Raw genomic sequence first — 15,554 nt, 5'->3', positions numbered from 1 at the left:
GTACATAATGCTATCCCACAACAAAAACATTGTCAAAATTCTAAACTGACACTACTCCTTTGTGCATTTCCACCAAAATCATGTTGAATGTATTGCCCATTTATTTTGCAATTATACCCATACAGTGAATTAGGCCTATTCTGGTCAAACATTGAAAGCCTTATAAAGAAGGAAAAAAATGGTGATAGCTTTTCACTCTTAAATGAACAGATGATTTGAGATGTAAATCCACTGTCTTCCTAACATCTGGCAAAATATTGCACAATATTATGTTTGTATGTTATTGTAAATTAGTTGTTCCTAATGTACCTAGTACCATTTACAAATTTAAAAAAAAAGAATGAATACATAAATAAAAACACTTTGGTTCGCAACGCAACATGTGTACACTAGGTGGCAGCAGTGCCATTTACTACTTTCCAGGTTGGGACTTTATTGCATCTTGTGTTGATGAATGTTGCTTGGCAACCTTCTGCCTTAAAAGAAATGACAGAGTTGCACCAGGCAGCAGCAGCAGGGGATTTTGACCAAGTTGAGGAAATTCTGAGGCAAAATAAATGCAATCCCAATCAGAGAGACGTTGACTGGAACTACAAGACACCTCTTCACTGGGCTGCAGCTAAAGGTAGTTGGTGCGTGGGGTCATTGTAGTGGAAATACATGCTTTCCTCTGACACACTTGCAGGTCTTAAATATCATCAGTTTCAAATTACACCTCTCAAGTCTCGAATACTCCCTTATTGACTGTAACAGTGACTGGGATGAGTTGCAAAAAGCTCTGAATTTGGACAATGTCATCTCCCTCTATCACAGACATTTACAGGCACACATTTCTCTGCTAAATGATAATGTCTCTATTGGTGCTGTCGTATGTTTTTGCCGCATGTTTTAATTGCTTTTAATGATGTTGCATTAGTGTTTTCACTGTGCTTTCAGTTGCCTTCTGCAAACTAGCCATCATCTTGTCTCTGATATAATAACAATAATAAAACCTTTCACTCCAATTCTCCATCAAGACACATTTTGCCTTTTGCCAGGCCATCATTGCAAAACAATTTCTTCTTCATTGACTTGCCTGGTTAAATAAAGGTAAAACACTAAAAACATTGGGTTCTCAAATGTAGTGTCGCATTTTACTGTAGCCTCCTAATGCATTTTTTCGCAGGACACACAGAAACGGTGAGGCTCCTCGTAGAGAGCGGGGCCCGGCCGTGTCTGCGGACGGATCATGGATGGACTCCTGCCCACTTCGCGGCGGAGTCCGGCCGGCTGGCTGTGCTGCGGCTACTGCACTCCCTCCATGCCCCCATAGACAAGGAGGACAGCTCCGGAGACAAACCCATACGGATAGCCGAGATATACGGACACGAAGACTGTGTTCGTTTCCTTAAGAAGTATGAAACACTATATGGAATCCCTATAGCCTAATAATCCTATAATACATTTTAGAAGGACAGCAAAACGGTAAAATAACATGCAGGTACGATTGGACCTAAAATCCTACAGAAATACATAGCAGATTAAAAGTTACATTCAACTCACAGACAGCAGTCTACAGTACCACTGACACACTACAAACCCCATTGTGTTATTTAAAAATATAGGCTACTAGTGTTTTTTTTCTTTAGATATTTTAGGCTTATATTCTGTCTCATTTCTCTCTATGGTAATTCTGAAAAATACTGTAGATTGTCTTGCTTATGCCATTCTACTATTGCACAGTAGGCCCATTGCTTCAAAATATTGTGATAACCTTGTACGTTTACATTTTCTTTCAAATATATAGCTCAATAGCTTATGGATCTAAATTGCCTGAATAGTTATCATTCTTTTTCATTCTTTTTTATTTCATTTTATTTTTTGCATGTTGCAGTGCAGAGATGGAGTCCAAGGCCTACCGCAAGATGGCAGCCCATAAAGGCATTTCCGTGGATGACACAGATGAGGAGTGGGCAGAACAGGGCAAAGAAAATGAAGAAAACAGGATCTCAAAAAGCAACACTAGGAAGCAACACCTCTAGTAAAAAAACAAAAAAACAAGATTTTACACAAAGAAATTTCATCAACAGGACAAAGATAGACATCCTTGTAGGCACTGTAAAACTTCATAGTGCAAGTTCATGACTTAAAATTAAAGGAACATTTTACCAAGCATTCTCTAGCTGATCATATAATGACAGTTGAGTCAGGAAGGTTATAGCTATTAACATATTTCCCAGCATGCACTGCATTTGGTTTAACTCTCCTTTTTCTTATTTGAATAAAGTTAAAGGATAGACTTGCTCTACATAGATGTAAGGTGAATCATCTGTTTCTGATAAAAAATAAAATAATGATAATCATGATGAAAAATTGAAACCCTCAATATTTCAAAAAGTTTACAATTGTGTGTTAGACAATCGTATCTGTCTCTATTACATGTTAGTGCAGACTGTACTGCTTGCTTCTTGACAAATAGCATAATCTTGATTTTACACATGAAAACTGACACTAAAACTGTCCTCATTGTTCATCAGTTAGTTACTACTCATTTGTCAATATGACTTGGCACTTGATGATTGAACTTAAGTCAGCGAGTTTTACAAATGAGCTTTGCCCCAACTGTCCAGTACTATTTTAGTCAACTTATATTTTTTTACGGCAGCAATTAAACTTATGTTTTTAAGTTTAAGTGCCTTATTGTTATTAAAATTATTTTGTAGTGTAGTGTCTCAGTTGGCAGTGATTCTGCAACACTTCAAGGCTTTAGGACAAAATGGTAAACATGCACTATATTGCTCACACCATATTTATCATTAATCTGGAGTTTATTACACAATATCAAAGAATCATAGAATACAGGTTTGCCAGCTGCGTCCTGTAGATCATTTCTCCAATCAAAAAACAGTTATATCGCACAAATAAAATGTTACAACATAGTATGATGAGCTTTCACCTCCACCACAGACAGAATAAGCCAACATCCCATGACAGCATGATGATTTACATTACATATTGATGTATTTATGTAGCTAATATGTAGCTTGTAGTGACGTAGTAGTAGTAGTAGTAGTAGTAGTAGTAGTAGTAGTAGTAGTAGTAGTAGTAGTAGTGATACACAGATTTGAAACAATTTTCACTTCTTCAATGTGGAGCTTGTGGAGCTCTGGCTGATTGATGTTGGACCCTGCGGAGGAGAGGAGCGGGATGTGCAAGATCAAGTCAGCTGTCAACACACACTGTAGTTTTACATATAAGAAAAACACACTGCCACGCTGCACTGTTAACTTACTTTTTTGGTGATATGCATCTTCTTCAGACATGCATCACGTACCTGTTAAAATTGGATTAAAATGGTTATACTGATTCTGTAGTACTGTGGTCAATGGTCTAATCCATTACTCTATCAAGTTATCAAAGGAAAAATCCACTCTCAGATTCTCTTACGCTGTCGGTGTATTCCAGGAGTCATTTTGTGAAAATGTGTTGTAATTTACTTTTTTTGGTGAACCCTCTTTCCCTCAGCCTGCCACATCTACTTGACCAGCGCCCCTTACTCAAAACGCAACATGTCTTGTGCAGCTGCATTGCATTCTGGTGTATTGAGGCTGCTGTCAGTGGAGAAAGTGGTATCTCCTCTTCTTCTACGATGGATTTCTCCCTGTATGATTATTGAATATCGGTGCAAAACGGTGAGTCTAGAATGAAGCCCTCGCTCTTTGATTCTGAGGGACTGACACCAAAATCTGACGTTTATTGTTGATGTTTTAGATCGCTGACAGATTTTCTGCTATTACACTCCATTGTAACTGCACTGGAAATATCTCAGTGTCACGTCACGTTGTCTATGTTCGCCCGTTAATAAGAAAAATATACCACCAGACAACAAAATGGGCACAAAAATGCAAAGTACATCACAAACAGCTGTTTTCTAACAGCGTTAAAGTGTTTTAGGATGGATTTCTCCTTTAAAGAAGTAAAGGTGCCTCACCGTTTTTTCACCCAAGCATGTGGTCAACAAAATGAAGAAGCCCTGCAAATTATATAACACAGGTTACTGACCAAGTACTGCTTGCATATGTCTAGGTGTTTGGCTGAAGATTATATTATTGACTGCAGGACCATACCTGGAATGCATTCAGTAGGGTAAAGGCATAATTGACAACATAGGCTATGTGTCCATAGGTGAGGTCAACAGCCAGTACAGCAAATCCAAAAATCCACGTCACCCCGAAGATTGGAGTCAAGAAAACAACTGACCTCAGGAGAGTTTTGGAAGCGTTATGTTCATTTTGAGAGCTGTTGGCTGTGGTCTTAGGTCTTTCCAAAAGCGTCATGATTATCACCACCATGCTGAACAAATTGACTAAAACAATTACACCAAGTGGTATGAGAAATGTATAGATGGACCCTTTTAGGGTTCCAGCATAAATCAGCCAACAGGACTCATCGGAGTAGTAGGAGTCTTTGGCACCGCTTTCGTTGGTAATGAAGGTGATCGCAACAATCAGAAAGGGACACAGGTAGCCCAGCAGAATTGACAGTACAATGTAGGTCTTCTTGCTCAGATGCTGGAAAACCAAAACCGTTTGATGAAGAAGCGTCAAGCTCAGGCACAGTGTCCAAAAGAACATGGACAGATAGCAGAAATGCTTCAACACCGCAAAAATCTGACACCAACTTTCTGAAATCTTCTTGGGAAAAGCAGATGCTAAAAAAGCGATATCTGCAATCAGCAAACAGAGAGTAATATTTATGTGGGCAGTATGGCGTAAATGTAAAGCATTTGACTTGACTACAGAACTCCAGACCATTATTTCTATTGCCAGACACATAATGAGTGAGATGATGGACACAGACAGTCCAGTGTAGGTTATCAGGTTCGAAAATTTGACTTCCAGTGGTTGCTTTGACATGAGAATGGCGAACGAGGACAGATGCTCACAATGACAGTGTTGTTCATTAGAAGGCTCCCACTTGCAGCCTTGTGTTGACCATTCTCTACTGGTTTCATTCCATGACACACACTCCATCATGTGGTTGCGAGGTCTCGGCTTGAGCAACGGGAAGTCGATTTTAACAACGGGACTTGATAGAATCTTTTCGGTGGTTGTTGACACGACGATGCTGTTGGGCTCATACTCTTCTCCCTGGGGAAAATACTGCTCCAGTTGTTTAAACCCTGTTGTCTTTACACTGCCAGAGTCTGCGCCGTCCACAGAGACGTTGACGTTGAACACTGAATTTGAGCAATGTGACCTGTGCGTGCCATTACATGTGTTTACTTCTATATTTGATGTATGTTTAGCGGCACTTGCAACATCTGTTAGCTCAATCAGTTTCTCAACTGAACTCAAATATCTTTCAGCCAGTGACAAATTGCCGCCTTTGTCATCCTTCCATGATTTTTCAAGAGATTTATCCAGGATATTGCTGGATGATAGCAGAAGGTTCTGAAAAGAGAGGAGGGCAATTCACTTGCAGTTGAATTAAGTACAACTTGTGTGCTTAAAGTTAAGCAAAACCTTCCTAGTAGTTGTGGCATTCAATATGACTATAATAAGCAAAGTAATAACTAGGGTTAGACGGATATATGGCCTTTTAATAAAAAAACTAATATTGGCCTTGCCGATATGATGGAGGTGAAGATATGATTTTACTCAACAGCTTCATGGATGGCAGACTGTAAAACCTGCAGTGAAACCTACCTCATCCTGCCTGAAGGAGCAGCTAAGCTAAAAGAATTTCATTAGCGTTTCAGTGGAGAGTTTTAGTGTCCCATGATGGTCTAAATACTGTTTCAGAGGCTTTTCCGCCCTGACAAGAGTCAAATTCTGGGGAAAATCACTGAATACTTGTACTTTTTGAGATTTTTTTGGCAAGAAAAATTGTTTAATTTGAAGATACTGAATATTGGCACAAAATATTGGTGGTAGCACTTACAATAAGGGTACACTAAGTTAAGGGTTAGTTAATGCTTAATAAGGGTTCATTAATGCTTAATAAGCATTAACTAACCCTTAATTAACAGTTAACTAATGTGTAATTTACTAATGGTGTTCATGTTAACTAAGGTATTAATTTATACATTATTTAATAGTTTATAAAGATGACTTAAATAATGTATAAATTAATACCTTAGTTAACATGAACATCATTAGTAAATGATTACCAGACACATTAGTTAACTGTTAATTAAGGGTTAGTTAATGCTTATTAAGCATTAACTAACCCTTAATTAATGTACCCTTATTGTAAAGTGTTACCATATTGGTAAATATATATCGTCCAATATCAGTATTTGACTTTAAATCCATATCGGTCGAACCCTAGTAAAACACTGAATAAAGATTATCAAAGATTCTCCAGTACTTACATCGAGCGTTGATTCATTAAATATATGGTTTATTTTGTCTTTCATACCGAAGAGTACGAAAATGGATGCATTCACATTGGAAAAAGTGTTGATACTCTCTGTGTTGTTAGTGGCAGTCTTCAGACGAGAAAATACGGATGCAGCATTGTTATCTATTGTTCCAAGTCCTATGTCAACAATCTGTAACGACAGAGATAATTATTAAACCTCTTTAATTGGATGTCAAAATTTAAGCTCTGAGCTATAACTGAGGATTTCAACTCAAACAACTCAACAAAAATAATCATAACCTAAGGTTTACGATACAATATATCTAAAATATAGAGATTCCTGCCTGTTATTGTCATTTTGCCAACTAAGAACTTTAGTTAGCCTTTGATAAGTACCTTAATTTGTTTTTATTCTGTGCTAATAATACTTTTTAACAGTAGGAGTCATTTTTAATCAAATGATGGATATGTCATTTTAGAACAAAAGCCATCAGTTATGAATGAGTGAAAATGTCAGTGATGCTTGAAGTTTGGCTTACACGTGTTTCTTCTAGTATACTGTCCAGGTCCCGGTTCACACAGAATGATTCCTCATCTTTCCATTTTCCCTCATCTGAGCATTTCCTTTGTCTGTCCCCAGCCCTGTTCTGGCATTTCAACACTGCAGTAAAGCCAGCTTTAGTGTCTGCCCACCCACCTTCAGCTTCACAAAAAAGATCATTTTCTGTTTGGAAAAAGAAAAGCTCGACATTATCAACTTCAAGTTACAAATTCATGAATGCCTTGATTTATCATTTATTACAAAATCGGTTCATGTCAAATTTTGGCACATGGCAAATCATTGAGGCATAACATATCTTAATATCATATATTGTTTTCTGTGGTGATCAAAACTAAATTTGAACATTGAAATAATACTAAAACATACCGTATATGACATTTATTTTAATTGTAGCACTTTGGTTTTGCTGGCGCCTGTTTGTAAACGTGCATGTTATTTCTGGTTCTGTTTTTTCCTCATCTTGGATACAGCCAACGTTTGTATCAGCTGCAATAGGGTCGTTATCTGCAAGAATTGAAATGATTTATCATGCGTGGCAATGACAAGTATGCACTAGAGTTAAACAAAACTGCACAACTCACTGCACAATGAGAAAGTATGAGGCCAGAAACGTACTTACAGGGTTTTATGTCTGATTTGTGGCCGTCACCACTCCATGTCACCTTGTAACTGTCATTGCTAGGCTTTATCTCACATATGACTTTCACAGCCACTAAATTTTTTGAACTTTTGCAGCGTGGAAACTGAGGTTCACTACTAATGTGAATATCTGGCAGGTGCGCTACATCCAGTGTTGCAGTGGCTTTGTGAACTATGCTTCCAAACATAGGTTTTTGATTGTAGGCACATGTAAACAGTCCTAAAATGAAACAGGGGTAAGAGTCACAAAACATACAGTGATTAAGATATCTAGTGTCAAACCATTTAATTATTGTAAATGGTTTGCAAAAAATGGTACAGTTTAGGCCATATATCTTCACACTTGTGGCTTGAATCAAATACCTAATTAGAATAAAAGAAATACAAATATCTACAGTAAATTTTCAAATGTAAATAAAGTAGCTGAAACAAATATACCTGCCCAGATTTCTGAGGTGTTTTTAAGTGTGAGTGTGGCATCCATTCCTACTGACGCCAGGTGAGACTCGGTGCCGTTAGTTATGTCAAATACTCGACCTTTTTTTGTCAGCTGCCACACTGGATCTACATTCAAGTCGTCTTGTCGCGTGCATTTTAAAACTTCACGACTGTTAAAAGGCACGGGGCCAAGTGGAACATTTATATGGACAAGACCTGTGGAAAAAATAAGAGCGTACCATTGTGACCAAGTCAACTTTGCTCGTGTCTCAAGTCAGTCTCAAGTCTTGAAGCACAAGTCTCAAGTCAAGCCCCAAGTCTAAATGTAGAACAGCAAGTCAAGTCAGAACAAATCAAGAGTCCAGTATCAATTTAATATCTTAAAGAAAACTAAATATCTAAGACATTTCAATGCAATATGGTTTTAATAGGATACAAACTTCTAAGAGCATCATGAGTTTGATTTCTATAATCAGTTTCAACTTCAATAAATTCAATCATTCCATACAAATTCAGAAAAGAGAATTTAAATTCAGTCGTCTGCTGGAACAAATCTCATCACTTTTCAATCAAGATCTTTTGTCAAGACTTTAGAAACCTTTTCAAGTCATCAAAGTACAAGTCAAGTCAAGTCTCAAGTCTTCTCTTCATGCATCAAGTCAAGTCTCAAGCAATTAAAACTGACTCGAGGCCAAGTCATGTGACTCGAGTCCCCACCTCTGTTGAGTAGGCTGCATCCCTAAGATATGCTGTAGAGTTTAGACGTCTATAACTTGATTTACAATAAGTGACACACTTCTCTGCCTGACATTTCCCAGATCATCTTGCACTTGTGACAGCGATAAAAGAGTTTTAAAATTACATGAAGAAAACAGTCTTCCTGCTATGAGACTGGTCAAGTGAACCCTCATCTCTCCCAGTGGCATGGAATACACTTCTGAGTGTCACTGAGCATTGATATATGGAGTCTACATAGTCAGTGATATGTGTGAATGGAGAAAACAATAGGCTACTGTTAATGGTTTGCACTTTCTGGCTCTGTATGTCTAACGTTGTTGAGCGATCAGTCACTAAACTGCTCATTTAACAGATTTACCTGCAGTCTCCAGGGAATATGTTGAGTTCAGTTTTTGACTCAAGGTTTGTGATCTTTGAACCAGATCATTCGCTGAGACTTTGTCGTCAATAGTCATTTCAAAATCTGCAATGATACTTCCAGTCCTTCAGTGAAATAAGAATCAAAATTTCGGTCACATATTCAAAACAGTTCTCAGTAAAACTACTGGAGATTTGTGTATTGGGGAAACAAAGAAGTACCTGAACTCCATAATTGTCAAACTGACAAATCCGGTCAAAGTGCTGTACACTGTTTTCATCTGAAAGAAAACATCTCATTAATGTTAAAGGCTGGCATTGATCACACATAGGTATATTACTGATAAAAGACAATACCTATGTTAATAACTACATTATCCCAATGATAATAAAAGGTAAGTTCTTATAGTTGCAGATAGGAGCCAATCTCTTGTTTTTTGTGTACAAAGGAAATAAAAGATGTGTCTTTCACTTTTAATGCTGCTGTATAGCCATTGTTTTATGGCAAATAGGCAGACAGAATTAGATAAGAAACTAAATTCATATTATTATTATTGTTATTGCCGTTCATTCCTAATTGTTTGTATTAGTTTACCGTATTTTCCAAATAACCTGCCCTGCCCCACACATACCTCTGTTAACAATTTGTTATGACATGTTTTGAAATCGGCAGACAATTTGTTTCCCAGACAGCCAAGATACTGCACTGTATTCAGAACAACTGATCCATTGATCGTAACTGTAAAGAGAAAGAATCTATGTTAATCTATGTTATTATTTAAACATTATGCATGAATGCATCTACTGGCACACACACACACACACACACAGTAAAGATATCCCAGTACCTCTAGTATTTGGATGACACGTTGGAGGTGGTGTTTTTGAGAAACTACACGTCTCATTGTCACAACACTGCTGAGACTCACAAAGCTCTTTGCTCCAGCTGTGATCTGACATGCAGGAACACTGAGCTTCATGCTGCAGAATCTCACATTCTCATTATAAAAAAAAAGAAAAAAAAAAGAAGAATTTTACTCATTTGTTTTTTCATTCAAAATGAATCAGACTAGGCAGAATTTGCAATATTAGATAGATGTTTACTTGTTGTCATTTTAATGCTCGTAACTTGCACATGTTCAGATTCCTCTCCCCCAATAAAATCATTCAGTAGTTTAGTTATGTTTTCGATGGCACTTTCCTCTACTGCCAGAACGGCATAATGCATTTGTGTTGAAGGCCCTGAAACGTGCAAACCAAACAAGCAAACATCAGATTAGATCCAATACATTTCAAGAGGTCAAATATGCATAACAGATTGTATCAAATATATCTATCTACAAACAATATTATGTTAGTAACTGAGTCATGCAGTGCAATATCAATACATACAAACAAACCCTAAAGTATCTAACATCAAACAGGATATTCTACTCCCTCAGTAGAACATTTCAAATTCTAAGCAATTTTCAAAGATTCATTTAAAAATCATACAAATCAATTTACCTTGTCCAGACACCTGAAAAAGTCAAGAGTAGATTCACAACATTTAACACAGCTACATATTGCGATTTTGAATTTCAACATATATTTCCAATGTGTAATGCTACATTATGTTACTGACTAACCTGACAGGTGTTTAGTCCCAGAATAGACAGAAATATAAAAGTCCACATTCTGCTCCTGTGGATAAAGACAGAGGGTAAGGAGTAATCTATGTTGGCCTATGATAAAAAAAATAAAATAAAAAAAACTGCCAATTCTTGACAAGGAAGTTGTTACGGACAAACAGCACATAACACACAGGGTGTAATACAGTTTATCCCTTCTCCTTTGAGAGAAAGGAAGATTTATGATCTGTTTGGCAGTTTAGCGCCAGTCTGGTCATCAGATTAGACAAACTCCAGTGTCATTTTGTTAAATAAACTTAGACTGGTGAGAGAGCAGCCTTATGTTCCACAGGGAACGAAGAGGATTAAGTAAGTAAGGTGAGAGAGCACATAATGCATGTACTGTACAATCAGAATAATATATATTTTTTATTTTATTTAACCTTTATTTAACCAGGAAGTCCCTTGAGATTGAAATCTCTTTTCCGAGGGAGACCTGGCCAACACAGCACACCAGTTACAGTTTAAATAGAAATAAAACACAACAGACAGGGAATACAAACATCAAACACACAAGGAAGAGACTATATCCAGCTCAATTAAGGCAGTTGCATTTCTCAGTTACATGGACTTTTAACATGGCTTTAAATTTTTCCAAGGGGACTAGTTTATTAAGATGTAGTATGCTCTGCAGATTATTCCAAGTCCAGGGAGCAAAGTAGGAGAAGGCTTTTTTCCCCAGCTCAGTGCAAACCCTTGGAACCTGGTAAGGAAGCCACCTGGTGGAACGAAGCTGAATACTGCTGGAGGTCTGCGTCAGGAGATTACATAAATATGAGGGGAGTTTACCCAGCATGGCCTTGTACAAAAATCTACAAATGAAGTTGTCTACATAGATTCAGTGACGGCCAGTCAACCAAATCATAAAGCGTACAATGATGAGTACGAGAACCAGAATTGGTTATAAATCGTAGAGCACTGTGGTACATAGAATCTAAAAGGTATAAGAGGCAGCATGCATGTAGACAACATCACCATAGTCCAAAACACTTAAAAAGGTAGCCTGCACAAATTTTTTCCTGGCTGACATGCCAAAACAAGCCTTATTTCGAAAATAAAAACCTATCCTTAGTTTCAGCTTCTTCACAAGATTTTCAATGTGTACTTTGCAAGAAAGCTTGTCATCCAACCAAATACCTAAATACTTATATGATGACACTTTTTCAATTGAGTCCCCATTTAGAATGTAGAGATTTGTGTTACCTGTAGATTGGGAACGAGTCCTAGAAAAAGTCATGAATTTGGTTTTCTTAGTATTAAGAACTAACTTCAGCCCATGTAGTGAGACTTGAAGCTGTTGAAATGCTATCTGAAGCTCATTAATGGCTTGGCTCAGAGAAGGGGCAACTGAGTACGCCACTGTATCATCCGCGTAAAGGTGCAATTTAGCAGTTTGCAAGTCCTTGCCCAAGTCCCAATGCTATTTATAAATATAGAAAATAAAATAGGAGCTAAAATCGAACCTTGGGGGACACCCTTGGAAATCTCTAAAAAGTCTGATTTAAGACCATCTATAAAAACACGTAAGATAATTCCTGAACCATTTTATAGCTGAGTCCCCTATTCCAGTATCACTTAGTCTATTTAGCAATAGTCCATGGTCTACAGAGTCAAATGCTTTTGACAGATCAACAAATAAAGCAGCACAATGTTGCTTTTTGTCCAGGGCATTAACAATATCATTTAATACCAGTATAGTTGATGTAACAGTGCTGTGCCCTGCTCTAAAACCTGACTGTATATCTGTTAGAATGTTCTGATCTGCCAGAAATTGTTTCAGTTGACAATTTACTTGAGCTTCCAATATTTTAGCAAGAATAGAGAGCTTGGAAATTGGGCGGTAATTGTTCATATCTGAAGGATCTCCACCCTTTAATAAGGGAAGCACATAGGCTGCCTTCCATAATTTTGGGAGCAACTGCAAAAACAAGACTGCACTTAAAGAAAAATTCAAATCTTAGGGGGGAAAAAAAGCCTAATATTCACTGAAAAGTCACAATAGATTCGTTTTTAAAAGAAGTCAAAAAACTGTTTTGAAGAGGCATGCAGACAGGATTTCTGCTCAGTTCATTTTCTCAGTTTCCATGCCTGCTGCTGGGACAGTGTCTCTACACAGTACTGATGAAAACAAAATCAATCCAAAAATTAGGATTAGTTATTGTCACCTGCATTACGCACATTCAAACTGAGGGGGGACATCAACATGGACATGTTTGTGTAAATTTGAGCACCCTCAAAAACCCCAATCAGGAAAAAAAACTTTCTTTTTGACATGATAGTAGGTATGACAAATGAATTACTGTGTGTTATTAGTAAGGGTGTGGTTTCAATGATTGAAGTAAAAACAAAAAAACGTAATCTGGCAGAAGAGTACATTTCCAAAAGCTTAAATATACAATTCAATCACTCAATATCTCAATATCTCTAAAATATCCAGTCTATAAAAGGTTTAGCATTTTGTCAGTGAAGGACTTAACTTACCCACTATCATTTGAAAAGTGCAAAAACTTTTTTTTCCAAATGATGGATATCTCATTTTGGAATGGAACTGTTGAACTCAAGTATTATGTTTAATATGTGTATGGTAGGAAATATGACACCCTGATTATGAAGTTTATTAAAATAGGCAATTCAGAAAAATCCACTAACCTGTCTTCCTTGATTCGTATCAATGAACTGTCACAGTGCCTCTCGTGATCCTAGAGGGACTTGTCCTTCTCTGCACCAATGAATCCTACTGACAACTGATCGCTGGAGCTGATGTTGTGGCTTAAATAGAAATGAAAAAAACAAAAACAAAAAAAAAACAGTTTCCAGAGAACCATATTGAAAGTAACTAGCTCATCCAAAAGTCTGCAGTAGACTAGTGTCTGCAGAAAATATTCTATTTGCATTTTTGGCATGATGGTCCGGATTAGAGTAGCTACACATGCAAAGTAATATGGACATTACCTTGTGCTAATTTGACTTTCAAAAATGGAGGCTATGGAGACTGAACATGATACTGTAAGTGATGCCAACATGACACAGGCAGGATCTCCACACATTTCCCATTTAACAATTCCTCATAATATTCCAGACTTTAATGTCTTGAATGGATTTCAACAATTTGTTTGGAGTTGATGTGTGCGGATAGCGGCTGGGCAAAACGACTGTAATCTATATCACTTTACAGCAGAAAATTATTCTTCACCAGATCAAATATGGCAATGTGAAACGGTAGTGGGTGTGCGACTCCATGAAACACCATACACCTGCCCTCGAGTGTGCTGGGACTTCTTATACTTTTCCAGACTTTTTGCACAAGTCCCAAACTTAAAACTTTAAAACCTGATAAATAAGAATACACAGGATCTGACAAAGCTGCCAACATGTGCCGTTTGGGTGAACGCCTATATGTGGAAACCTTGCTTGGATGAATGGATGGGTGTGTAAGAGCAAGAATGTCATTAGGGTCATTAAGTCGTATTAATGTCTAAGGCACTCAGTCTCATTGCTCATACTTAAAATGCCTTTATTTCACATGGCAAGGATATATTAAAAACACTGCACCAAAGCGTTGACTGCCATGTGAAATAAAGGCATTTTCATTTTTTGCAGGGAACTACTGATTTGAATGTATATTTACAAAAACTTCCCATGCATTGGCCTGTTCTGACTCAGCTGTTTCTTACATTAAAACAGCTCCTGTCCATTCTACATTAAGGAGCAGATGCAGCGCTCCTTCCCTTCTGTTTTTGTCAGCTCATCAGTGAATATCTGGCTTCTCAGGGCCAGATCCCTCTCCACGCTCATTCCCAACACTGATCACAACTGTACCCCCTTACATGTAGACATACAGTATAACATGGCCCCCAATGGGACAGCTGATCCTGCTGGGTTGAAATTCAGAAACTGTACCAGCAGAGAAGTTATCCAATTCATTTTCCATACTTTCCCAGACTTGTGCAGGAACACAGTGTGAAGCAAAACCTGCCCAGCTGCAGAATATGGCGTCAGAATGAAGTGTAGGCAGTCTGTATGTCTATAAAGTAGTCAATAAGTCATTACCTAGATATACTATAACTAAGAGAGTCTTTTGTTTGTTTATGTTACTATAAATGGGTAGAATATGGGTATAACTGTCTGGTATTACTGTCTGGGTACAGTATGGGTGGAGCACTGTCCTCTTGGTTTAGTAGGACCCCAGTTGACATTTCATATACACATAACGTAGGCGACAATGGCAGCACAACACAGTAATATTATTAATTATATGGTATTAAATTTGTTTCGAAGCGTATGAAACATGTAAGACTGTTCTCTGTTATCGTAATTATTAGAGGTACAAAGGAGCCTGTGAGGGATCAGTCCATTTGGATATCTACAAATAAACAAGAATTTATTTCTATATTCAAAACCTGAAACATGCTGTATGTATCAATAAACTGGGATCCACAACACTAGTCCATTATTCTGCCATTGTTCATTTAAATATTCTATCATTCTGTTACTGATCTAGCTTTGTATTCACACAGGCAGGTTAATATAAACATCATAAAAGAGAATTACAACTGGGGTCAGACCGATACATATCTGTCTGCCGATATTGGCCTTTTATTAAATATCAGATATCGGCATCTCGTCAGGTTTCTCCCTGACAAAAGTTACATAAAAACAGTCTGTAAAACCTGCAGTGAATTGCTATTTTATTTTCTGCACATTTTATTCATTCATCGTTCAATAATGTGTTATATAAATACATTCTTCATTTAAAGGGCTGATGTATCCAAAGTTTCCCCATACCATTGAATAGGTGTGGAGAG

At 37.4% G+C, this 15,554-nt stretch overlaps 2 protein-coding genes across 2 annotated transcripts; one reads left to right on the top strand and one right to left on the bottom strand.

The window, feature by feature from the left end:
* The first annotated feature begins 486 nt into the window (after positions 1-486).
* On the top strand, positions 487-2,021 carry ankrd66 (ankyrin repeat domain 66). The gene is made up of 3 exons (XM_071896923.2): positions 487-625; positions 1,166-1,394; positions 1,874-2,021. The coding sequence occupies exons 1-3, from the start codon at positions 487-489 to the stop codon at positions 2,019-2,021; spliced, it is 516 nt and encodes a 171-aa protein (XP_071753024.2).
* A 762-nt stretch (positions 2,022-2,783) lies between these two features.
* On the bottom strand, positions 2,784-13,482 carry adgrf3a (adhesion G protein-coupled receptor F3a). Its single transcript, XM_071896910.2, has 17 exons — positions 13,399-13,482; positions 10,708-10,762; positions 10,586-10,598; positions 10,184-10,321; positions 9,928-10,077; positions 9,712-9,818; positions 9,302-9,360; positions 9,081-9,205; positions 7,985-8,200; positions 7,527-7,766; positions 7,274-7,411; positions 6,885-7,069; positions 6,356-6,535; positions 4,107-5,432; positions 3,971-4,012; positions 3,272-3,313; positions 2,784-3,166 (listed from the first exon to the last, which is right to left on the bottom strand). The coding sequence occupies exons 2-17, from the start codon at positions 10,753-10,755 to the stop codon at positions 3,116-3,118; spliced, it is 3,060 nt and encodes a 1,019-aa protein (XP_071753011.2). The 5' UTR covers positions 10,756-10,762; positions 13,399-13,482; the 3' UTR covers positions 2,784-3,115.
* Positions 13,483-15,554: the final 2,072 nt, after the last annotated feature.

The sequence above is a fragment of the Centroberyx gerrardi genome, chromosome 17 (assembly GCF_048128805.1).
Source record: "Centroberyx gerrardi isolate f3 chromosome 17, fCenGer3.hap1.cur.20231027, whole genome shotgun sequence".
NCBI lineage: Eukaryota > Metazoa > Chordata > Actinopteri > Beryciformes > Berycidae > Centroberyx > Centroberyx gerrardi.
The sequence above is the reverse complement of the archived record's forward strand: the minus strand, read 5'-3'. Positions and strand labels throughout refer to the sequence as shown.

Excerpts from the sequence above, each read along its gene's own strand:
- ankrd66 (XM_071896923.2), top strand. The coding sequence starts at position 487 with ATGACAGAGTTGCACCAGGCAGCAGCAGCAGGGGATTTTGACCAAGTT. Across the intron at positions 626-1,165 it reads TCACTGGGCTGCAGCTAAAG|GACACACAGAAACGGTGAGG; the intron begins GTAGTTGGTGCG and ends ATTTTTTCGCAG. Across the intron at positions 1,395-1,873 it reads TGTGTTCGTTTCCTTAAGAA|TGCAGAGATGGAGTCCAAGG; the intron begins GTATGAAACACT and ends TGCATGTTGCAG.
- adgrf3a (XM_071896910.2), bottom strand. The coding sequence starts at position 10,755 with ATGTGGACTTTTATATTTCTGTCTATTCTGGGACTAAACACCTGTCAG. Across the intron at positions 7,412-7,526 it reads CAAATCAGACATAAAACCCT|ATAACGACCCTATTGCAGCT; the intron begins GTAAGTACGTTT and ends CAATTCTTGCAG. Across the intron at positions 3,167-3,271 it reads AGATGCATATCACCAAAAAA|GGTCCAACATCAATCAGCCA; the intron begins GTAAGTTAACAG and ends TCTCCTCCGCAG.